The sequence below is a fragment of the Nylanderia fulva genome, unplaced genomic scaffold (genome assembly GCF_048542155.1).
Source record: "Nylanderia fulva isolate GAGA-0341 unplaced genomic scaffold, ASM4854215v1 Scaffold38, whole genome shotgun sequence".
NCBI classification, from domain to species: Eukaryota; Metazoa; Arthropoda; class Insecta; order Hymenoptera; family Formicidae; genus Nylanderia; species Nylanderia fulva.
This window is the reverse complement of record NW_028190455.1, coordinates 305,956-330,365: the sequence shown is the minus strand read 5'-3', so window position 1 is coordinate 330,365 and position 24,410 is coordinate 305,956. Positions and strand designations below refer to the sequence as shown.

Here is a 24,410-nt window from a genome sequence, read left to right as displayed (position 1 = left end):
AGATTTTGATTATTTAAAAATCTTTGTCTAACAACAAGTAACGTTCATCAAGAAGTATACTGTAAGCGCGATCTTGCAATTTAAGAACCCCATTGCATCGCGATAAATGTGTACGCAGGACCGACCCAAGAAGTGCAATAACGCGAAGGTCTGCAACCTTTGGCACAAGAGCGGCGTGAGATACATGAAGACGTGCCAAGCGTGCCCGGACATTTATCCCTGGACAGGCAAGACCGGTATACGTAGCAGTCGCATCGACAATGAGATCGACGCCCACGAATGAGCGGACGGAAGCTTCAAAACTTCGTTGTGATCGGGGAGAATCCCCGAATCAAACGAGGACTCGGATCAACACGAACGTCCAAAAGACGCGATCGAGAGATCTAAATGAGACCTTAATCCCTTTCACGGACATATCTTAGATATATAGATACATAAACAACATGCGACTTTTTTCGTGTGGATGTGTGTTTTAGATATATATTTTTTAAACATATTTCCTTTTAGAGACATTTTCACTTATTTGGAATATCTCTTTTGGACTTTCGCGTTGTTCGGGGACGCGGCAGCGCGCGCGAAAGGGGGGAGACACTCTTCTGTTCGGGCAAATAATTTCAAGTATTATACGCGCGTGTCCTAAGTGAACACAGATTCGGGCCGAGTACGCCGATGCAAGTTTTACGCTGAAAAGAAGTCTGCAAAATTTTCGCGTTTCCACGTTAGAGTGTATTAAAAATGAATTTATAGCTATGCGCTGGATCTCTAACGAACCGAGACCCCGTTATATTCATCAATGACAAGGTTTGTGAATGAAAATTTTGTTAGTAGCTATGATTTTCATTCGAAAAGAAACAAAAAATAGTTAACATCTAGTTATGTTATAGGAAATAATTTATGTAAATTATCATATGCCTAAATTTTGTTAATTTCTTCTAAGTGAATTCTGGCCGGTGCTATAAGTTAAAATACGAAATGAAGTTGAACTGAAGAGACAAGCGTATGTGTGTGGTAAATTAAATTAAGTTAATTAAAATCAAAATTATCATCGCGACGAAATCGTGCATGTAAGATCGCGCGAAGAATAGTTAAAGTATTTATACACTTTCTTTTCTTTGTCTTTTTAAAAATCAATGAGAAGAAGATCGATCGCGATCACGAGGCACCTTTCTTTCCGCTTTTCTCGTGTTCTCCCCTCACTTTTTTCTCCTTCCTTTTCCGTTTTTCTTTCTCTTTCTCTCTCAAATCCACAAACATCCTTGGCGTACTCGGCCAAATTCGGCCAAATAGAGCAATTAATTAAATCGCAATACGTAATAATAAATCATCGAGATATAAGCGTAAACGTCGGTCACCGAAGATATCCGTATTTAAGCGAATTCGTGACTGTTGGTCGCGATTGAGATTCATCATGCGCGGAGGTCACTTTGTGGAAAAAAAGGGAAAGACTAGGGGAATTTTCACCTTGACGAAGTATCGTGCGCACGAAGGGATCGTCGTGTTTATCTTCTAGAACATAAAATGTAATATGCCTTTAATAAATAAATATTTCGCTACAACATCTGCAACTATCTCCTTCTAGCTATAACATCTATAGAGATAATCATAAACTATGATAGATATTAATGTAATGTGATGAAAAAAAAAATAATGTGTCAAACAGTTACATTTTTTTAGTTACAAATGTAAATCAGGTGTCGGTAAAGGATAGAGAATAGTAGACCAAGTGTTGATGTTAAAATGCTGAATATACTGCCAAGATACAATGTCTGCCGATCCAACGTATTCCACCCAATATCGCGCCATATTATTGTAAATTTTCTCTTTCCATGTCTGCAAAAAAATTTAGTCTAATTGTCTGGAATATTTAATTATCGATTTTATCTGACAATTTTTCGGTATGAAATTAAAGATTTATTAATTTGATCTTAATGGAACCAATTAATCGTAAAACATATTTTTAACTAAATCTATTCACCCTTTTATTTTGCAAGATCCATGCTTCCATCAGTTTGTTTCCTTGTAAAACTGCAAATTTTTGTGCTCTGTGCAGATAAAATCGCGTGGTCGATTTGCGACCTCGAAGAACATTCAGATACGCCATCAGCAAATACAAACGCGGTTTTACGACTGTCGCGTGCTTGGAAACGTTCCCGAGGCATTTGATAATTTTGGAAATATCTTGAGTCAGATCCAACAACTCGTCTTGCTTCATATTGATGCAATGAAGCAGCATCAATAGATGACATTCAAGTCCCTACAAAAGAAAAATTAAAGCGATTAAAAAAAGGTAATCATTTATTTAATATATAATCTATCATTCATGACGAAAGGGACTTAAACAAATGTTCAATCTTGAAATTTATTTGATAGATTTGTGAAATTATGTTATTTAAAAAATTTTTCATGAATTTATCTGAAGAAGAGAATAATCGACACAGTATAATTTATTTATTCTATACAACATAATCGGACCCAACGAAAGCAACTCTCTCTTTCTATTCTTTCTATCAGATTAATACACTCCACACATCTATTATGCTGCGCGGTTCGCGCGAGACTGATTTTCGTGCGGGGTATCGCGAGCGCGGGACCGATGGTCACATGACCAGTGGTCACATGACCAATGATCATGTGACCTCGGTTTCGCGCTCGCAATACGTTGAACAAGAATCAGTTCCGCGCGAGCCGCGCAGCATGATGGATATAAGGAGTATAGACTTTCGCGTGAGTTTAATAAAAGCGTATATATATTTGACCACAAAAGATTCTTGTAGACAATTTTATTTCTTCGTTTATATTTTTTGTTAAAGATTTAAATATTGAATTTTTATGCGTTGCATAATTAATTAATATATTTTTATGCATTGATTGCAATAATAATTTTTGCATGTATGCATCGCAATTTTTGAGATTTTATTATCAAAGAATAATATTACTTCACTTTACGTGCGTAATTATATTCGATTAGATTAAATAAAATGAGATATATATATATATATATATATATATATATGCTACATAAATTTAGTATTTATAAGCAGATTTGTTAATACAGTAGAAAGTTACAAGTAAAAGTAATTGTGTCGACTTATAAATCAAACTCAGTTTTGTCATCAAGTTTAATTATGATAGCAAATAATATAACAACCTGATAGTAAAATACTAATACAAATTTGAGAAATACAATTTAATAACTTTTATTAAAAAATATAATAAAGGGTATAAATAATGCTACAGTATATTATATTAAACAGTTATATTTGAATTTTATATTTTATTATATATTTTATATTTTAATTTTAATTGTTTTTTTAGAAAAAGAACACATAAATTTTTAAAAATTTACGAGTATACCTTGATGCAAGTAAAAATTCGAGAAAAATCATCGCAACTAACATCCTTTATGAATTCTTCCGCGCTGGAGGTAAACGCGTTAGTAATCGCGTGTCCCCTGCATATACAATATCTTTCGATTAGCAACAATTCTATAATAATTAATCTATTCAATTATTTGCATCTTGAAATTAATTTTTTAAAATTTTTGAACGACACAAATTAATAATTTTAAACTCATCTTTGGTACCAAAGTACTTTTTATGAAGATATGAAAGAGGAAATGAGTCAAATATTTTTAACTTATAAATTTTGAAAACTTATAATATAATTTGAAATTCAGTTATTTTATTATCATTTTATTATCACATTTGAAGAAGGAAGGGAAATCGATAATGATAAAAGGATAATTAAATACTTACATTCTAAGCTGGTATAACCACTGGCAAGTCAATAAGCAGGACAAGCTTTGCGGATCGCGCCATACACAAAATTTCGATCTGTCTTGAGCTGCATAATCATTTTTTTCAACGCGTGTTAAAATAATGACAGTTTTAAATGAATAAAGTGTATATGTGTATAAGTGTAATCGTGGGACAATATGGTATTAGAAGAATTTTATAAGAGTTTCTCTAATTAATATTTTTTTTACCACAAATAAAAAATATTAATATCTACCACAATAAAATATAATATATTCGATTAATTTTACTATGCATATAATCTATGTGCATATTTTATTGTGATTAATAGTTTATATTATACTAGTTTTTATATTGTGATAAATATTAATTAGAGAAACTCTTATAAAATTTTTCCAATATTATACTATTGTCTCACAATTACCATAATTTTCAAAGTAAATTCTAAGAGAAAATTCTCTCTGTGTGGAAAATTATAAATAATGAAAAATTCTTTGTATAAATTTTAACGCAACTTTTTGACGGGGATGAATTGTTATATATTTCTTACCCACAGATTTTTCATAATAGTTCTGAAAAGTTTCGTACGAATCTAGTACTACTCCTGCGTCCAGTATAAATTCTAAGGAAAGAGCGTAATACCACGTTTTATTTGACAAGTCCACATCCTCCTCCGCTAAAAAGAATATCTCTCGTACCAAATCGACGGCTTCGTTGATACGTTTGGTCCACAGCTGATCGAATTATTGGGCAAAAAATTTATAATTAGAAAATTTATTTATAATTAGAAAATTTATATATAAATAAAATATTTGCGAGAAAATAATACCATTATCTGAGATAACGATGGCACAATAATGAACATCAATTTATTAAGATGCAATGCTCCAGAGATTTTTAAAACTTTTATGCCAATATCTATAGCTTCTTCCAATTCACCTCTTAGTGCTCTGTTTTCACATATATAATTAGATTAATTCAAGATAGAGATATTCTTTCTCGTATAAATTTTTAATACATTTGAATATACCTAATTTGATACATCATCAGATAAATCTTTGCCATCATTGTAATTTCTTCGACATTGTTCCAGCTAGTCTTTGTCTTTATTACGGCAAGCATAGGTCTCTCAATATATCGTATTAACTTAGTATTTTTTGTGCGAAGCAATACTCGAACTGTCACGAGATATACTTCACCTTTCTCTAGAAAACCGCCAATGGTTGAAAAAGCCAGTTTGAAACTTTTTAAGGCATAAACTTGTGCCGTGTTTAATTTATTCTCTATCTGTAAATATTTATACAAAAATTATAAAATTTTAGTTTCTTTTCTGAAAGTGTATTTTGAAGCGGGTTAACGATATCAAATAGGTCAAAAATTTCTTATAAATTTAGATACATTTAAAGATTATATTTATAAAAGTATCTGTTTCAACAAAACGATTATGTATATGTTAAAAAATTCGGAAAAATTGATTTTGCGTGACAAATACAGCGTTATTATTTATATACACACGGTCGCATTTTGTTGACATTCACGTGGTGAGACGCGAGCGGGCAGATATGTAACAAATACAATTATTTGCGATTCATTGATTATTTGCGTTTATTAATTATGTTATTAATTCCCGTGATAAAAGAAAATAGCGGTGACAGCTATGTATTATCAAAATCAATTAATCGCGCAATAAACTTTTGTCTGTTTAAGTACAATATATCCGACATTTTTTGTGAGATTAGAAGCATAAAATAATACAAATAAATTGTAAAATAACAGGAGAGAAGGCGAATACATATATTAATTCACTGATAATTTATCTTTGATTTATCGCGCGAATATTCAGTAAAAGTTTTGGCGAAATATTTTCGAATACTACATTCTGCGAAACTTTAAGTTTAATATGTATATTTATTCATGTTTATATCTTTTAGTAAGAAAAAAATAATTAATATAGCATTGTTTTACCACGCAGCAATTGTCGATGTGTCAACATCGATCGGGAGTGTCGTGCAAAAATTGTCACGCGTTTTGCTAATTAGTGCGTGAGCGATAATTAATCGCAAGTGCCATAAAAGAGCAGTGAAGAATGAACATGGAAGAGGAAGAAATAAAGAAGAAAGAAAAGAGGAGATTCAGGAAGGACTCAAACGATGGCGGAGCAACAAAGCGGTGATGTATTATTTATTCGATTTATTATTCTCTCTTACTTATTACTTGAAACAGAATTCGTAGGTAGAAGAAGAATTAATATGGCTTATAAGACATGTATCGACGTAAGTAATTTGTCGTTTTTTTCCAAGTTCTTTATTTTGAATAAAATTATTAATTTTTGATTTTAAAAAAGAAAATTGAAAAACATTTTCTTTGGTTAAAAAATCAATGTTATATGTGGCTGTATTAATTAGTAAAAAGTAAATATTTAATTTTTAGTTAATTTAATAAATCACTACGTACCATATACGCGACGCAAAGACGACGCAAATACGATGCCAGTTCCAGTTTCTTTACGATATCTTGCCTCGATACTGTATTAATCGTATAGCGAGGAAAATGCTGAAACTTACAATATATGTTCGACATTATACGATAACAAATGGCTTTTTTCGTTTGGGGCAATTTATTTCGTAATTTCACTGCTGTTTTGTAGTACTTTTTAGCTTGATCGTAATTTCCCAATGCGCTATGTGCGTCGCCTGAACACAATAATAATTAACATTATAATATATATACACTAACATCATATAATAAGTATAATTCGAAAATTCGTGAGATTCATATTATTTTATACAGATGATATGAATTATATTATTTCTCTGATAATTTGAATAGAATCGGTTTTATTCAGATTAAATAACGATGCATGTTCGCGAAAAATGTAGTAAACTCTCCCGCGAGTGCTTTTTAGAAATAAATAATATTTATATAATAATCTGTGAATATACAGACCCATTAAAGCTAGGATAATTCCCTTATTCGTGATAGTTTTTTCGACATTGTTATCCGTCCATTCGGATATGTCGACAGCCTCACTTCTGTCAGCGGCAATTGAAAGCAATTTAATAGCATAAAGTGGTTGCGAAGTTTGAATCAGTCCGGCACTGTATTCCACAAAGAAGTCGAGCATTTTATCGATTTCTCCTAAAATAAATCAATATTAATTATTAATATATACAGTACGATTATATTATGTTTCTCATACATATAATACGGAACTGTATATAAAAAAATATTTGATAATAAGCAAGATTATTCAGGAATATCTCGATGTATTAATAATATAGAGAGAAATAATAGTTTTTTTTTATATATTGAAATATTCCTAAGCTACTTATACTTTGCATATAAAAAATCAGTAAAAATTTATAATTTTACCACTGTTCTCAATATGCCGATGCAATTTCCAAAAAAGATGACTGATGACACTGTCGCAATAACAATTGCGATAATCGATGTGACCAAACGCTTCCAAATAATGTATAGTAGTAGGATCATCTTTCGTAATTAATGGAGCAATGCTCGTAGGTCGTTTCCAAAATCTTACCGTTTCTTCCGTTATACTTCCTTTAGGTTTTTCTGCGTTTTTCGAAGCTATAATTGCGAGGGAATATACAGTAATAAAATTTTTCGAAAATTCCTCGAAATGACAAATTATTTGACAACCTTTCTCATCTTCGTCATCGAGATACATCGGCATGATAGACACTCTGCGTAGATCGCACTCTTCTTTTTTCATGCTAATCGTTCTTGTGGGAAGTATACTTGGTTTCGCTAATGTTCCTCGTTCGTCTCGATATGCAATCAAGGTTCGATGACGAACCATTGAAATTCTAGGCGACTGTGTTGGGCTTTCCTCCTCCTGAATATAGGAAAATGTTAATCAGATTGAATGTTCTGAATATAAAAAATACACTCTATAAAGGACGAATAAATTAGAAAAAAATTAATTACAGTAATTAATTATGTAAAATCGTAAATTTCCAATTTTTTGCAATGATAAACTGGCTTTCAATTTATTGACTTTATTATATTTTTACTTGTGAACATTTTCTATTGTAAAGTAAACATATTGGCAATACTATAGGTACATTTGGCATAAAAAGAGAAAGTTTTGTGAAGAAAAATTCATTTTCTCCACGCTTTTGAATTTACATATGATTTGCGAGATACAATTTACACTAATTATTATTATTTACGATTGTGATTTGACCTCCGTGATTTTTTCCTTGCTGGGAACTTGTAAAAAATGACCACTGCCACAAGAACTGCATTTTCGTGCGTCTGCATTGAGTATCTTGGTCGCTGTTGCATGAAGCTCTTGTTTTAGTTCGTTCGACTGCATATCATATATTATGCTGCGAAATAAGTCAACTTTGAACTCCAGCATTTTACAGTGCGCATAAAGAGGCGAGGATAAAGCGGAAGTTTCTGGAATAAAAATGCACAAATATTTGTACAAGCAATTAAGAAACAGATAAAAAAATAAGCAAATCAGCACGATTGTGTTGCTCTTAATTCCGTAAACTTTTATTCGAATTTTTCTTATCAAAAATTGTATAAGATGTCATATTATTATTTTTTTAATTAAGAACAAATATTAAATATTTTTAATTGAGCTAACGTGAATGATAACACTGGCAAGACAATAAATGGTGCATATCAGAGAACGTTCTTCGCTTCTTGTCTATACAGAAGATAAGGTCCTCAATATGAAAATCTCGTCGCTGAAGCGAGGCACATTCTAATATCCGCATTCGAATCATCTCGGAAACGGCTATGGAATTGCACGAAATTTATATAAGTTAGAACACATACAGACCATAATAAATAACACTTACCGCTTACAGTATGCGGTGGAATTGAGTTTGGCATTACATTTTGTAGCATGCTTCGTTTAAACACTTTACCCAGCGTAGCAGCGCACGTAATAAAACTCTGTTCGTACGGGTTCATTCTGTAGTAGATCTCGCTCATTAATTCTACATTGAACAAGTGTTTAATGAACAAATTAATGTAAAATTCTCCAAACGATACATTCATAGAATTCACGAGGAAAAATTCCGTATACTTGGAAATAAATCGTTTGTCGCAAACATTGCCTTGAAAAACTAGGAAATTTTGTATGAAGAAAGAGAAGAGAAAAGACTGAAAATAATAAGAAAATTTGCCTCTCATGTTGCGATCTATATCCGTAATTTTGAAATAATTGTCATTCGTGACGCAGACGTCCACCAGGCTCATTTGCGACCAGGGTAAAGGTGGTGCAAGTTCCTCGGGCGTCAAATCAACCGGCAGTTTTGTCACCATAGAGACATCGGTAAAAACGAGATCGCGTCGTGTCGCCTCGCCAGGTGATATCTTAATAAAATCCAAAGCGTTATTCTGAAGTATCAACGTCAGCAATGTCTCGCACCATCCAATATGGCCGTCCTTGCGTCTTCGTAAAACCCTAAGAAGAATATCATTGTTTCAACAAAATGTATGGTTTCAACATTTGTTCTGTCGCGGAGTTATTTCTGAGGTCTTATGCCAGTACCTGTTTAATTTTCTGGGTAATGCTAAGACGTTTAAGAATTGACACGCGAATGTCGGGAGTAGATTCACATCCAGACCGTGCAACGCATGTTTCATGAACCTTTTGTCTTTGTAGATTTCCACTTCCACGTGGGACAAATCCTCCCACGAGTTGGGCTTTAACATCGTCAACGCCATGACAACGTTATCGTTGTTAAGGGCCGATGACAAAAATTGCCAAGACATGTAGTCCATGTTCTGGCTGTCGTCGAGTAAAATGCAGATTTTAAATTCCAACTGTGAGAAATTAATTATTCAAGTTGTGTGAAAACAATTTTCAAATAATAGTCATTTATCTGAGACAAGATAACAACATTACCTGCTTTAATATAATTTCAAAGATACTAATAGTCTTCATGTGACGTTGCCAATCAGAGTCCGAGCAGTAAGTGTCGGAAAGAGGAAAATGAACTCTCATTAAAACGTTGAGATAGCACATATCTTTTAGAGTGAGAACACCACCTAATTTACTAAGTAATATCTTTTCACGCTCCTCGACCGTGTCATAATACTCGGCTTCAAGTATCTGTTCGAAACAAGGATTTATCATGGCAAACATTAGATGTATTAAAGAGAATTAATAGAGCATTTTAATTGAAAATTTAGTTTTCTTAATTTTTTAATTAAACAATTTTTTTCTTATTTCTTATCAATTTTTTAAAAGTATTTATATTGAAAAAATAGAAAATTAAAAATAATAAAAACTTTTCTACAGTGTTTAAAAATTTATTTTTTTATTTTTTTTTTATTCCAATGATTAAAAATTCATTTAAATTTTCAGAATAAATTTCTATCAATTTTTCTTAATTTACTTATTTTTGTTAAACATACTTAGGAAAATAAATCGAGCATTCCGTACTTGCAAAATAATATGATGTATAACTGAATAAGCTTTATCCGCGTATGTCATGTGAAGGGATAGTTTAATCGGTTTTATTTGTCTGCTACAAACGCTCGTGACAAAAGCATCTAAAAGTCTTGATTTTCCTGATCTCTCGATACCCTAAATAAACAAACAATCAATTTTAGCAAGACAGATGCAATGGTGAATAATCATTATTGGATTCTTAAGTTTTACTTTCTATCGTCATACGCATAAAGCAATATAATTATATATTTATCTCAATATTATTATAATATCATAATATAAACATAATTATATTTAGAAAAAAATTGGAATTTATATAATTATATATGTTATTACATAAAGTTATAGATCAAAATGATTAATTTTGTAATTGTAATAGTGATGTAATACTAACGTGAATCGTAGTAGCTTTAATTAAGAATTACAAACGCTCACTTGATTTTCGAAGAATTTAAATCGAACCTCAATTAATAATCCCGAATATTTTCGACCTCTTACTCCGATCTCGTCCAAAATATCGTTAAAGCTCTCCAATTCTTGTGCTCGATCCAGAATAGGATAACAATAGTCCAAAGATGCAGTTGCATCCAAATCTTTTTTCATTCTATTTGAACATCAAAGAAAGGAATATGTTTTGTACACTTTGCAATTGACACAGGAGACTTATTTTCTAACTATTATATAGATTTAAATGCTCACGCCATATCGCCGAGATATTCGTAGACGTGAAATTTTTCTATTTGATCAAACAATCTCACGCCTCGAGAGCGAAATTTATATTTCTCCAAATGGCTGTGTATTACAGTATCATAATCACAGGAAATCTGCGAAAACGTAATTCAAATACCACTCAAGAAATGTATTTTTATACATATAATTGTTTTCAACTTCATGAAAGTATATTGAATTGAAAACAATATCACTTTTTTGAGAAGAGACAAGAAAGGGATAAATTATTTTACAATTTAAATTATTTTACATAAATTTATTTTACAATATATATATATTTAAATTTAAATATCTTATAACATTAATAGAGTAAGTTCTGTCAATATTACCTTGTCGTAAGAAATATTCATTAATTTCCTAACTTTATCAACGGGCGGTCCGATGATTGCATAATACTTTCTAGCAGTGTGTCCAATCACGCCACAGTAAGCCATTCCTAAAATTAAATTGACAATACAGATATATTATTGTTATATTTGTAAACGCGACTTTCATTATATTGCCATATCGCAATGAAACAACATATGCACAATTGAATCGTAATAATATATTCATTCACCTATTAACTAAGGCTTACTCTTTCACGTTCTAATTCTTTGAAATAAATTCTTCGGATGATTAAACGCGAGATAATTAAATAAATCTATGAAAGGATATATACACTTGTTCTGAAAAAGTTATACCTGTTGAAACACCCACGAATGTGCTTCGAACCCCTATGCTTTTTATTGTTTGTAATGCGTGCATCGCGAAAGTAATTCCCCTTTTGCAAGTTTCGTCGATTTTAAATTGATCATTCTCATCCCATCCGCGAATTCCAAATGCGATACCGAAAAGAATATTTTTTTCGTATAGATTCACCGTGTTAATGCAACCTGCGTATTGCGTAACTATGCTAAATAAACATTAAAATAAGTAAATCTCTTTCTCTCTTATTTTTCCGATAAATATAATATTAATATTGCTAAGGTATTTATATTTTATATATTATTTATTTTGGTTGTCATTTGCAATAAATTTTGATGCATACCTGTGCAAAAGTAAAAAATATTTGTCGACTAAAAGAATTAATTCCTTGTCTGAACATTTTTCGGGAAAAATATCGAGGGATACTATTGTAATTTGTCTGATCTCCGCTATAAGTCTTAAAGATAGACCCTTTTCGATCTACGAAAAATGAAGAATATTTAATAAATAATTCCGAAAAGAGAGCAGACGCAGTATAAAAAACATTTTTCTCTCTTTTATCACAGCCAAGATAGTTTACGTTAAATAGTACCTGCTGGATTACCGGCTTTATCAAATAGCTCTTCAGTAGCATAGCGAAATCCGGATTTAATTTCGCTATCGCAGAAATTGCTGCTGGTGGCATTCAATATAAAATAATGCACATTCCAAACGATCGAATAAGACTCGGAGAAAGCATTTTTAAAAATAAGAAATGAAAAATTTACAATTATTTATTAATTAAAGACTCACGAACTAAAACCATTGACATATATAATATAGAATAGACTAAATATCCATCTGTGAGCGGAACTGTTCGCGTCTTCTAAGGCCTGGTTTACAATAAGTCGTATGTCGGAACGGAAGTGAGGGTTCGATGAGGAAATTTTGTTTTCCAAAGAGAAATTTTCTGATTGGACCATCGTTTCCATTCCGACCCACGACTTATTGTAGATCAGGCCTTAAAGGACAGAACGATAAAAGGTGCTGTCTCCGTTACTCTGTTGGTCTAATAGAGGAAAAAGTCGAAGGGGAGTATTCTCTAGGACCGATATTCATAGTCCGATCTTATATTTAAGATCATCCTAAGAGAGATTGAGACGGCGTGGAGCCATTTGATTGGTTGAACAGAATCTTAAGATCAGACTTAAACCCCTCGATGTTTAGTCTATATATATATATATGTCTATGGCTGAAACTGATAGTTGCATAAAATATGACGGAAAGTGGACATAGAATAAATTAATCATTGTATTATAGCGAAATAGGAAAAGCACAGCTATAATTGAGAGTAAAACATGTGAAGAAAAATAATATAGAAATCAATTTAGGAGATTTTTACTAAATCATTGAAATTTAAGTGAGACAAGTGGTTTCGAAACTTAAACAAGAAACTAAACTATTTGCTTCACCTGTAGAAGTTTTCTCTTTCGTATCAGAGATCACTGTTTCAAAGGGTAAAGGTTCTCCGTTAGCAGATATACGTGCTCTATAAGGTGATGATGGTCTGACAGGACTTGTTATAGATTTTCCTTCCATGGATATTCCATCGGAAATAGTATGAACACTCGACGATATCGGTGTTGTGTATTTAGTGTCTGGTTGCTCTAATACTTTTACTATCTACGATTATTGAAAAATTATCTCTGTACATTGCAAATTGAATGTTAATTGGATTTGATACATTATTTTGCAAGTTAGCAACTTCTGTACTATTTCGTTTTAATTTCATCAATTATTTTATTTCTCATACTTGACAAAATTATTTTCATATATCGAGTAAAGAAAACTTTCATTCTTTCGTTCTAATTTTTAATTAAAAATATTATTAAAAATATCATTATTTATAGATTATAATTGAAATGGACCTTAATATTATATGGGTTTTTGATGACGTATTCGTATTGACTCGGTGTACAGTGCTGCCATGCGCTCAATGATAGTATTAAATCATTTGGTAAGGAAATCTTATTAGCTTCTTTTAGTTCTTCAATTGGCGAACCATAAATCACAAAATGTCGAGCTTCACTGCTACCTATCACTGAGAACGTTACATCTCCAGCCGCAACTGCTACATTTACTATTATTAAAAATTTCATATATTTAAAATTTAATATATTCTCGAGAGAAAGACGAAAACAAAATTTTTTATCAATTTACTAGAATAATTATTCTCATTTGAATAATTTTAATCTAATTTTTATTTATTTAATTTATGTAAAAAATTTTTATTTAATCTCAGTGTAAATTGTAGATGTATTATTTTGGCAAATACCTTTAAAAATTTCCTCGACATCTTTTAAGGTTGCTATAGAGTTTTGTACAAACTGTGCGCATATAATTACCTTTTCTACGACATTAAACATAAACTCATTATCGTGCATTTTCCATGCAGCTAATAATCCTTGAGCTGAATTTTTAATTTGTTATTTCAAAAGAACCGAAGAGCTAAAAGATAAGCTTTATCAGTGAATAAGAGATTATTAATAAGTTTTTAAAAATCTGCATTTCTTTAATTATATGAAGTAATTATATCTTTTTCAATTTGTAATTGTATTTTTATCAACCTGCGATATTATAATTACACAATTAGTAACAGATTCTAAATTGAATATAATCTTTCGTCAATAGAATATTTTTTATTTACACACTTAATACTAAATGATTTAATTGAAAAGCTTTCATTTAAAAATTAATATATAAAAAAGAAAAAATTAAAAAAAAAATAAAAACAACTTTATAAAAGAAATATTAATATCTAAAAAATGCAAAATTAATTCTCTTTATTTTACAATTTTTATTAAAAGATAGCTAATTTTTTTCTTGTTCACTGATATGCATGCCTTATCTCGAACAATATTATTACCAGAAAATTTCAGTATATCTCCCTCGTTGCAATATATTTCGTGAACTACGATATGGACGTAATTATTTAATATTGTAGTTAAGACTGGACTTCCTCCAGTTTTATCATGAGTATACTTCTTAAACAACGTTGAAAAACCTGTCATTACATTAATCGTACATTTTTAAAGAGTGTCAATTAAAAAAATGATTTAAAGAGAAAGAAGGAATTGACTACTTTGTCGTAAAAAAATTTAAAATTTACGAATGCAATACTGTAGAAAGAGCTAACCCGAGATGTTTAGAAACATTAAAACAGCCCGAAAACTTCGACAACTTTTATCTGACAAATCAGTCTCATAAATTATTTCGTCGGGAACAAAAGTTGCCATAAGGTGTATCTGCTCATCTACATTACGCAAATGTAATGCCTAAATTAAAATAAAAATTGTACATATATAAAATATAAAGAGAATATATAAAGCATTATCTACATAGAATATATAAAATTAAAAATTGTGATTGGGGAATGTAGGATCATGCAGATAAAAAATACATGTCGTAGAGGGTCTAACCTGTTTTAATGTCATACTATCTTTTTTAAAAATAGGACCAAACAAATCAGGTGTCCACGCTGTGAGAAGATTTTCTTCAGTTATCGAATTAAATGCCATTACTTATAATATGTCTTAATAATATTATGACATATATATATATATATACATATATAATTGTCGTAATAAAAATATATATTACTTCTTACAAGAAATGAAAAAATATCGATTACAATACAATCGATTGCAATACGGAATATTAATTACTCTATTATGACATGTATTTAATATATATACATATATATAATTGTTAATATTATATATTAATATACATATAATTAATATATATATATAATACATATATATATGTTATATAATATAAATATGACATATATGCGCTAACTTTTTGGTATAATTAACATGTACATATCTGATGCTTAATTTTTCAATAATTTTTATTAAAAACATTTATACAAATTCTAGAATAAAATGCATAATTAATTATATATTTTATATAACAAAAGTATGTATTGTATATATAATAAAGTTTCGGTTTCTAAATTAATCAATTTACTTCTAATTATAATTAATCGATTATTTCTAATGGTAACTTATTCTAATTAATAAACAATAATTTTGACTAGATTGGTCGTTTAATTTAGAAACTAATCCTTTGTGTAATTGCCTAGCAATATTAATATATTTAATTTTTATAATAAAGTTTATTAAGGTATTGTAGAATAATTACAATAATGTTGCATCTCTTTACGACAAAAATTTATGTATTGTTGTATAATGATAAAAATCATGCTTTTTCTAAAATATGGCTAAACAAATTTGGCGTTTTAATTGCGACAATATTTTTATATATTATAACAAAAAGTTATAGTATTATGTAATAGTCGATATATAATAGTCGATATTTCATACTGCAATCGATAATATACATTGTAATCGATATTTTGCCATTTTGTAAATTGTAAAGAGTCTTTTTTAATATAACAATTATATATGTCATAATATTATTAATACATATTATAAGTAATGACATGTATGCAAATAAAGAAAATCTTGTCATAACATGAACGCCAGATCTGTTTAGCCTTATTTAAAGAATAGTATAATTTTATATGTTTACTTACGTGTTAATTATGATAATTTAAAATATATAACAGATTATGCATTTTAAAGTAGAAGTCTAAATACTCTTTTAAAGAATTTATGTATCCATTTTTTGTTTGTTTTAATCGTCGATATTATTAGAAAAAAATAAAAAGAGAGTTTTATATTACGCAAGAAAACAAAAATAAAGAATAATTTTAGAAAGTAATGTAATGTATAAAATCATAAAAAATAAACCTAATATTATTCAATTGATACATTATTATACCCTGTTTTAAAAACTTATATTGAGTATATTTGTATAAACCTTTTTGGAAAAATTATCAAAAAAATTAATGTATCGGATTTTGTCCACATAGTTCTATTACATAATGCAAAAAATAAATAAAAATAATTTTTATTTCATAAGACTAGTAAGTACAAAAATATATCAAAAAGTCATATAATTTCGAAGAATGTTAAATTGAACGCAATCATAAACTGAATACTGAAAAAATTAAATTATAAAATAATAGTTATATGTTATTTGCAAAAAAAAAGAAAAAAAATTTATATGAGGATTTAACCTTTTTTTTCTCGTTCAATTTGATTATTTGTCCAGATTGTTATAACTATTATTTTGCTTGTAATTTTTCCATAAATACAAAAATATTCTGTTGCGATTGTTATTTATTATAAAAATATAATTAATATTGAAAATTCACGCAATAATAGTGATTTCAATACCTATTCGTCATGCTGTCTTATAGTTTGTGATATTAAAATATGTTTGTAAAATGTATAAATCGTATAACGCGTATTTATTTTTTCTATTGCTATTACTAAGGTGCTAACTAAAATTGTTATAATATTTATAACAGTTTTGACGTTTCACCATACTTTTTCTTCTTATAATAAGAGAAGAAGTAGTAATAGAATAAATAATATTATAATGTTTATTAATCTCTTGTATTGTAACGTTTTATGACGTCATTTTGACGTCAATGACGTCATTTTAACGTCAGCTTGTTACCTGGATTATTAATCTAGCAGGCTAAGAAGCGTGACTCTTAATACTAAAGTAAATATTTTATTAATAACTTATAATTTAAGATCTCTTTCACTTGTACTCCCAACAAACACAAAGTAACAATTACATAACATCAATGTTACAATTTCCCACTCAACAATATAACTGCAATATAACATGGCTTGTACGTAATAGTTATATTATTGAGTGAGAAATTGTAACATTGATGTTATGTAATTGTTACTTTGTGTTTGCTGGACTAGTAATATTTTAATGTTTTGCAGAAATAAAATGCTCATTAAAAGTTACGCCGTTGGCGCATTTTTCTCCGCACGCATTGCACGTAAAGGGATCATCAATCTTGTGAAAGTGCATATGCATAGCATGTATCAGCTGGTCTGCGAACTTCATGTTGCAGTGTTTGCAATAGTATAAATTTTCGTTATCTGTAATTAAATTAAACTTACTTTCTCTTGGCAAAATGCATTGAATGTCCTTCAGAGATTCGAAAGATTCAGTTTTATTCCATTCCGTGTTCGTTTCTACTTTCAAACGCGTCTGTGTTTTACACTTACGTTTAGTGGCGCCTGTAAGCTTGAATATATTCATTGGTTTATTTAGAATAATATTTTGCGGCTGAGACTCTTCCTTGAATGTCGGAATTTCGTTTGAAATTGTATCGCAAGCATCGGCTTTATTGTTAGTTAAATAGAAATTTTTGCTAGTTGCAGCCATCGTGTCATCTAATCTTTCGAATTCAATCTTCCGTTCCTTGGATGTTAAGATTTGGTCAACATCCTTCTTGTCATCGGCAGGATCAACTTCACTGTTAGTTATTTCGAAATTAATATTGTCTTTTGTGGGGATATACTGTGTTTTTAACTGATACTCCGATTCGTATATCGATGATCCGTTGATTGTGTTGATATTGTTAGCATTCTCGTTGCTAGCATCAGCTTCGTTATTCCTACTTGTTTCGGCAGGATCAACTTCACTGTTAGCTATTTCGAAATTAATATTGTCTTTTGTGGGGATATACTGTGTTTTTAACTGATACTCCGATTCGTATATCGATGATCCGTTGATTGTGTTGATATTGTTAGCATTCTCGTTGCTAGCACCAGTTTCGTTATTCCTACTTGTTTCGGAATTATCATGAGCCATATTATATATTTTGCTTAAATTTTTTATGTCTTCATCTACTATTGCTTTCATAACATACAAACTGTTGAAATGATTCATGTGCGCTCCGGTATAATAGACTGACACGTCTTTTTTGTACAAATTGCAAAGCGTGTTGTTCAGGAAGTACCAAGTTATTATATTCTCCTTTTCATCGCTGTTCTTCCAAAGGGCGATCGCTCGTGATATTACTTCACTCAGCTTGTACAAAAATGAATATACTAAGTTCTCGTCCTTATTATTTTTGATGTTACTATCCGTCTCAACTGTTTGTGACTGTTGCTGAGGTTGAGGCTCAGAATGAGAGACTAGTTCTGGACATTCTGGAAAAGGTGCTGGTGAGCTTGATTGGTTGAGATCGATTTGATCCGGTTTATCCTGGAATTTAATGGGGATCTTCCGTCTGGGTCCGCGTTTATTACTGTATATATCGATAATCTTGTGATTCCGCGTGCCGTCCTCGTTCAATATCATCACGCGACTATGTTGTTTCTCTCTCATATGTTTCTTCATCGCGTGGAGTAGTCTGGCCTTAAAGCTACACTCCTCGCAATTGAACTGATAATAGTTCCAATGACGTACCACGTGACTGTTCAACATCGACTTGGCCACGCAAGTATACGAGCAGTCAGGTTCCTCACATTTGAACGGTCTGATGTTAGTGTGATCGCCCAGCCAGTGATAAACCATATGATGTTTCGGCTCGGTAACGAATGGGCAAAGAGGACAGACGAGAGGGTACTTGTGATTTTCACGCATGTGCTGCCAAAGTTTCTTTTTTGCCTCCATTATATCCAATTTCTCGATCGTTACGAAGTTGCAGTTACGAAACTTGCAACGTTTAGGCTTGAGGGTTTTTCGTCGTTTCCCTTTCTTACTTGACATTTCTGTGAGACAATCATCGTCGTAAAGAGAGTCGGTATTCTCCATTTCGATCTGCATCAGATCAGTGTCGAAATCTGAATCGTCCGTTCTTTTACAATGCTCGATTATATGATGATAATATTGAAACCTAAAAAAAAAAAAATTGTTTCAATATGTCTTTAAAAAATGTAATTTGTCTTCGAGTTTTATTAAATAAAAGCAAATAAAATAAATTGTCGATAACAAGCTAATAATAAACTGTATCTTGAGTTAATATTTTTTTTCCACAATGTACTTCTTTACGTGATTAATCTCATTTTTCAATATATTCATAATTGAAAGATTAATTATACTCACAATGTTAAAGCATTAAAATCGCACAATTCACATTTCACAGGATTTGTGAACATGTGATCAACGTCTCCTCGCTTCCGAAAATCTGAAAGTATTTGAAACTTTTCGGAGTCGCTCGATTGTATTGATTTAATTGTAAACGATCGTCCAGAGCAACTTGGAAGCGATTCTTTCTGTTTATCTAGAAATTCGACGCTCTGGGGTGAACAATCAATACCAGAATCATTATTTCTAGACTTGTCCTGTAAAGCATATAAAAAAAAGTTTACAAGAGATTTTTTTATTAAAAGATAAGAAAATCGAAGTATAATCGAAGAATTTTGAGTAAAGTCAAATAATTCAATTATCAAGGAACAAACATATAGTTCATATTATATTATACAGAATATATACTCTTTTTCTCTCTCTCTAATAATTATCGTGAAAAATTAATTTATTTTTCTGTATACTTAAATGGCAACTAGTTTTTTTATGCTCTAGTTTTAAACTTTTGAAAGTTTAACATCTTAAAAGTATTGAGCCATAAAATGATAAAGTTAAAAGTATATAGTGTTACATTGAATTTACAGTATTGAATTTAAAGTAAAATATATTCATTTGTAAGTGGGCCTACTTATATGTTCTAAAGAACATATTGCACTGTAATTCTTATTTGTCATTTAATTTTTAAAAATTGCATTTTTGTTTGTATATAATAATATAATATATATCCAGCAAAGTAAAAATAAATAAAAAAGAAAACAGGAAACATGAAGTAGATACGTAAAGATGGAATATGTTTCGTCATTCCGAAAACTCAATACCACCTCCATTGTATTCATTTTGCCGACATTTTGTTGTCAGTAAAATGGGAAGGGTCTAGAGAATGAGAAGGGTACAGTTGCAATGGGGATGCGGAGATTTAGAGAGAGGGAAAGAGAGAGATAAAGTATAATCGAAGAGGGGTTGCACAGGGATTACTCACCATGAATCTATCTAAATCTAACCAAGTTGTAAATGGCAGCCTATGTTGCTGGAACTTCTTCGGTTTATTCATTTCAGCCATTTTTTTCTTATTATTACTTTCAAAGTAAATAAAATCTAAAATAAAATTATTCAAATGATTATTATGCACAAAGAACAGGAAAATTTAATTAAGAGATTCTATTTTTCATAATTAACGTAATTATTATTTATGAAAACAATGACTAACACATAAATATATAATACAAATTAATATTAATTATAGATAAAATTTAAATCATAAAAACATGATTGTCTACTGTTCATATATTCTTATTCTTTTTTTCATTCTAATAATTTCTCTCAAATAACTTTTCTCTTCGACTTTTTAATCAAATATAACTTAATAAATATAATTCAAAGGTAAATTATTGTTAAATTGTTTAATGATTATTCAAGTATATTTATAAGAATATATTATTCAGATAGGAAACGAGCTAATAACAACCAAACGCAGAAATTAGGTGCAACAAACTTGTTTTAAAAATCTTCTCTGTTTCTCTATTTTTTGAATTTGTATTTGTTATCAGAGTTTTATTACATAATTAATTTTACTATATTTATTATTATATAATGTTAATATTAGAGCCTTTGGTATAATTGAAATAATTTTACTTTATTAAGAAAGAACATATTTTATGTTATAAATTTAAATTGCTTCACGGTTTTACCAATTTTTTATATTTACATACTTTGTTTTGCATATATTTGTATTTCTAAACATGTCAAAGAGATTTACGACTCTTCTTTTAAAAATATATATTGTTCATTGATTTAAATTGATTTATTGAATTTAAGTTGCACGTTTAAGCGGTAAATATGTTTTTAATATTCACGAATCTTCCCTGCTGTTACTTTCTCCGAAGCTCTTTAGAGTAAGTGTTCAGGGTTAATTGCTCTATTGAAAGTTATAAAATTTGACAAATTTTTCGCAATGACTTTTAAGAAAACAAATTTTGCATGTGTTTGTGTCGACGAGGGGAAAGCGAAAGAACTTGAGAATGACAAATACATGTATGTAAATGAATTCAACAAACATTATAAATGGTCTCTTTTAAAGAAAGTCATGAATCAATGTTCCCGAATTCGATGATAAAATTAATAATTATATTTTATATTATCGCGTAAAATAAGATGATAAATACACTTACATATGTGATTATTCTTTAAATATAGAATTTTTTTTCATTATTTTTGTAAAAAAATTTGAACTTTATAATTATTGATATTATCGCGGATCGTAACAGCGATTCTCCCTCTAAAAAAATCTGGAAAAATTTTATAGATAAAGAAACTTTTATATCTATAGTATAAAAAATGATTAACAAAAATATCAAAACATTTAGATTTTTTGTACGTTGTTTTATATATATATTGCACATTTTTTTGTAAAATGAGCTTTTTTTTACAAAAAAGCTATGAAGATTTGATACTGAATTATTTTGTAAAAAGGTTAAATCTATAAAATGCCTACAACATACATTTAATAAATACACAAAGATATTGATGCGGCTTAAAATTATATCTCCCCGTATATATATATATATATATATATAATCGCTATTTCTTCTTTTTTATAAAATGATAGTAATTTAATTAACCAACTCTGGCTAAATAAGTGATCTTTATTTAATATTCACGACGTTTCGGCCCTTATCAAGTGCTATAATAATGACAATTATTAGAAAATTAAAAAATTAAAAAATTAAAAAGAAACAATGTAACTATAATAAAACGATAAATATTTCAACACATTAATATGTAAACTTACCTAAAACACAACTTTTTTAAAAAACCTTAATTTTTGATCTTAGAATGTGACAAGATATAATACAATGATAATGTAAAACAATTAACTATATTATTGTGTCGGTTTCAAGCTCTTTATATACTCATTACTTTGATCAAACTAAACGACCTTTATTAGTTTTTCGTAAACAATATTTAGATTATCCGTGTCTTTTTGTAAATTGATTGTTGGTTGATTAAATTACTATCATTTTTTAATTATCATCTGATGATTTTACAGTTTTGTACATCTTTTTTATGTTATATATATATATATATATATATATATATATTCTAAAATAATTTATATAGACATTGAATTTTGATTGTTTTAAACGTCAATAAACTTCTGACATGAGAATGAACAGTTTAATTGAGAAAGCCAGCACGTGTAAAATAATGAAATTAAATTGTATGCGTACTTATGAAACAAAATATTATTTCTTGTGATGTTTCCTACAATTATTTCCACGATGTTCAAATACAAAAAAAATTTGCAATAATATTTATAACTATTATAATAATGAATTAAAATGTGCTTGAAAATCGATAATGTGATTCCGCGGCTAATTAAAATACTTTAATCGGTAAATGTTATATCTTTCTCAACAAATATATTTTTGTCCATTTATATGAAAAAGAAGAAAATATTTAGTTCTCATTAAAAATAAATACTTTAAATATGATTTATGAAGACCAATGAATTACTGATAGTAAATCGACGAACGTTTTCCTTGAAAAACTCAATAAAATCGATAAATGATTTCTGATTAAAATTTCAAATGAACAAAGCTTTCCTTCAAAGGTCAAAACGACAATGGTATTTTCAAATTCCAAACAAGTCATATACTTCTCAAGATCATAACAATAAATAGAAAAACATATGACAAAGCGATCATATATATATACCTATATATATATATATATATATATATATATATATATATATGAAATAATAATAATAATAATAATATATATATATATATATGTATGAAATAATAATTACGTTAATAATAATAATTACAAAATATATATTTCATATATATATATATATATATATATATATGAAATTAGAGATAAGGCAGACGTAGATGGGGAAAAATCGCTGAGCAATATTAATATGTAGTGTGAATAAAAAATTAATAAATTTATAATATATTAAATATATTGAAGATTTCGAGCAAGGAAGGGAAATTATAATTAGATAATTTTAATTGTTTTAAAAAGAAAAGAAAGCTTTTCGCGTCAAAAACGATAATAAAACAGAGCATACTTTAATATTAAATATTCATAACAGCATCAAGACATTTCAGTCTAAATTTATCGTGATTTACATTTTTAAATCTCTTTTATAAAAATAATAAGATTTTTACAAGGGGTAAGAATTGCGTGGGTAAATTTTTGTTTACTTCTTGATAAATTTTACATGACAGATAACATATTTTCGTCTCTTTCAGATAAATTCTAAAAAAAAGCTCAGGAGATTCATAATTGGCGATAAAAATGCGTATTACATTTGTAATTTTACGTATTATCTAATATAGGAAACATTAAAAAAAAATAGTATATACACGCATCATACATATATCTCAAAATTTTTGGTCGCTATTTATAAGTAATTTAAAGGAAAACTTTAATCAAGATTAAATAATATCACAATTATTTTGTACCTTATTTTACTGCCACCTGATCACGTTTACCAATAATGAACTTTGTTGTTGTCAGCACTTTTTCTGTCAGGAGTATACCTTTTCTTCTTTCCTAATGAAGATTTTATGGATTGCACACACACACACTCACATATTAATTAATAAAACTCATGACACTACGTAACAGAATAGCTATTGTTTATTGAAGTCGTTTTTCTTTATACTATCTCGCGAATGTAGAAAGATCAGATAATTGCTAATACTTCCTAAACAAACGCAGATAAAATTGACGCTATTATTTATTATTTTAATTATATAGGGATTGTGATCGAATGTCGGTATCGAGAAATCGTTTTTCTACAAATTTCTCTGTAACAGCCCGACGATTCGGAC

The 24,410-nt window shown here is 29.2% G+C and overlaps 3 protein-coding genes across 6 annotated transcripts in view; 1 reads left to right on the top strand and 2 right to left on the bottom strand.

Annotated features, from left to right (window-relative positions):
• Cda5 (Chitin deacetylase-like 5) overlaps positions 1 to 1,556 on the top strand; it is a 60,244-nt gene extending 58,688 nt beyond the window's left edge. For both annotated transcript variants that reach the window (XM_029301823.2, XM_029301817.2), the window contains exon 16: positions 119 to 1,556. In XM_029301823.2, coding sequence (XP_029157656.1) covers positions 119 to 283 — 165 coding nt within the window. In that variant the 3' untranslated portion in view covers positions 284 to 1,556. The remainder of the gene's footprint in view (positions 1 to 118) is intronic.
• LOC114930143 (adenylate cyclase type 10) lies at positions 1,515 to 12,457 on the bottom strand. 2 transcript variants are annotated; one of them, XM_085485589.1, is made up of 23 exons: positions 12,203 to 12,457; positions 11,954 to 12,090; positions 11,607 to 11,818; positions 11,253 to 11,359; positions 10,894 to 11,018; positions 10,630 to 10,798; positions 10,186 to 10,329; positions 9,646 to 9,852; positions 9,289 to 9,563; positions 8,591 to 9,201; positions 8,374 to 8,526; positions 7,963 to 8,180; positions 7,416 to 7,611; positions 7,128 to 7,343; positions 6,702 to 6,893; positions 6,210 to 6,448; positions 4,786 to 5,042; positions 4,585 to 4,705; positions 4,306 to 4,489; positions 3,756 to 3,843; positions 3,355 to 3,451; positions 1,976 to 2,254; positions 1,515 to 1,830 (listed from the first exon to the last, which is right to left on the bottom strand). In XM_085485589.1, exons 1-23 carry the CDS (start codon positions 12,293 to 12,295, stop codon positions 1,675 to 1,677), a joined length of 4,476 nt encoding a protein of 1,491 aa, XP_085341715.1. In that variant the 5' UTR covers positions 12,296 to 12,457; the 3' UTR covers positions 1,515 to 1,674. The 2 variants fall into 2 exon arrangements, with proteins under 2 accessions (XP_085341715.1, XP_085341716.1); XM_085485590.1 differs by lacking the exon at positions 8,374 to 8,526.
• A 4,093-nt stretch (positions 12,458 to 16,550) lies between these two features.
• On the bottom strand, positions 16,551 to 24,410 carry LOC146722035 (uncharacterized). Of its 2 annotated transcripts, XM_085485593.1 has the most exons (5): positions 24,039 to 24,410; positions 20,543 to 20,658; positions 19,582 to 19,820; positions 17,754 to 19,372; positions 16,551 to 17,624 (listed from the first exon to the last, which is right to left on the bottom strand). In XM_085485593.1, the coding sequence occupies exons 2-5, from the start codon at positions 20,621 to 20,623 to the stop codon at positions 17,449 to 17,451; spliced, it is 2,115 nt and encodes a 704-aa protein (XP_085341719.1). In that variant the 5' UTR covers positions 20,624 to 20,658; positions 24,039 to 24,410; the 3' UTR covers positions 16,551 to 17,448. The 2 variants fall into 2 exon arrangements, with proteins under 2 accessions (XP_085341719.1, XP_085341718.1); XM_085485592.1 differs by having other exon boundaries at positions 16,551 to 19,372.

Coding starts and splice junctions, on each gene's coding strand:
- LOC114930143 (XM_085485589.1), bottom strand. CDS start 12,295: ATGCCACCAGCAGCAATTTCTGCGATAGCGAAATTAAATCCGGATTTC. Junction 6,449..6,701: donor AATTATCCTAGCTTTAATGG/GTCTGTATATTC, acceptor TATTGTGTTCAG/GCGACGCACATAGCGCATTG. Junction 1,831..1,975: donor GGATCTTGCAAAATAAAAGG/GTGAATAGATTT, acceptor ATTTTTTTGCAG/ACATGGAAAGAGAAAATTTA.
- LOC146722035 (XM_085485592.1), bottom strand. CDS start 20,623: ATGGCTGAAATGAATAAACCGAAGAAGTTCCAGCAACATAGGCTGCCA. Junction 19,821..20,542: donor TAGATTTAGATAGATTCATG/GTGAGTAATCCC, acceptor TATGCTTTACAG/GACAAGTCTAGAAATAATGA. Junction 19,373..19,581: donor GATTTTAATGCTTTAACATT/GTGAGTATAATT, acceptor TTTTTTTTTTAG/GTTTCAATATTATCATCATA.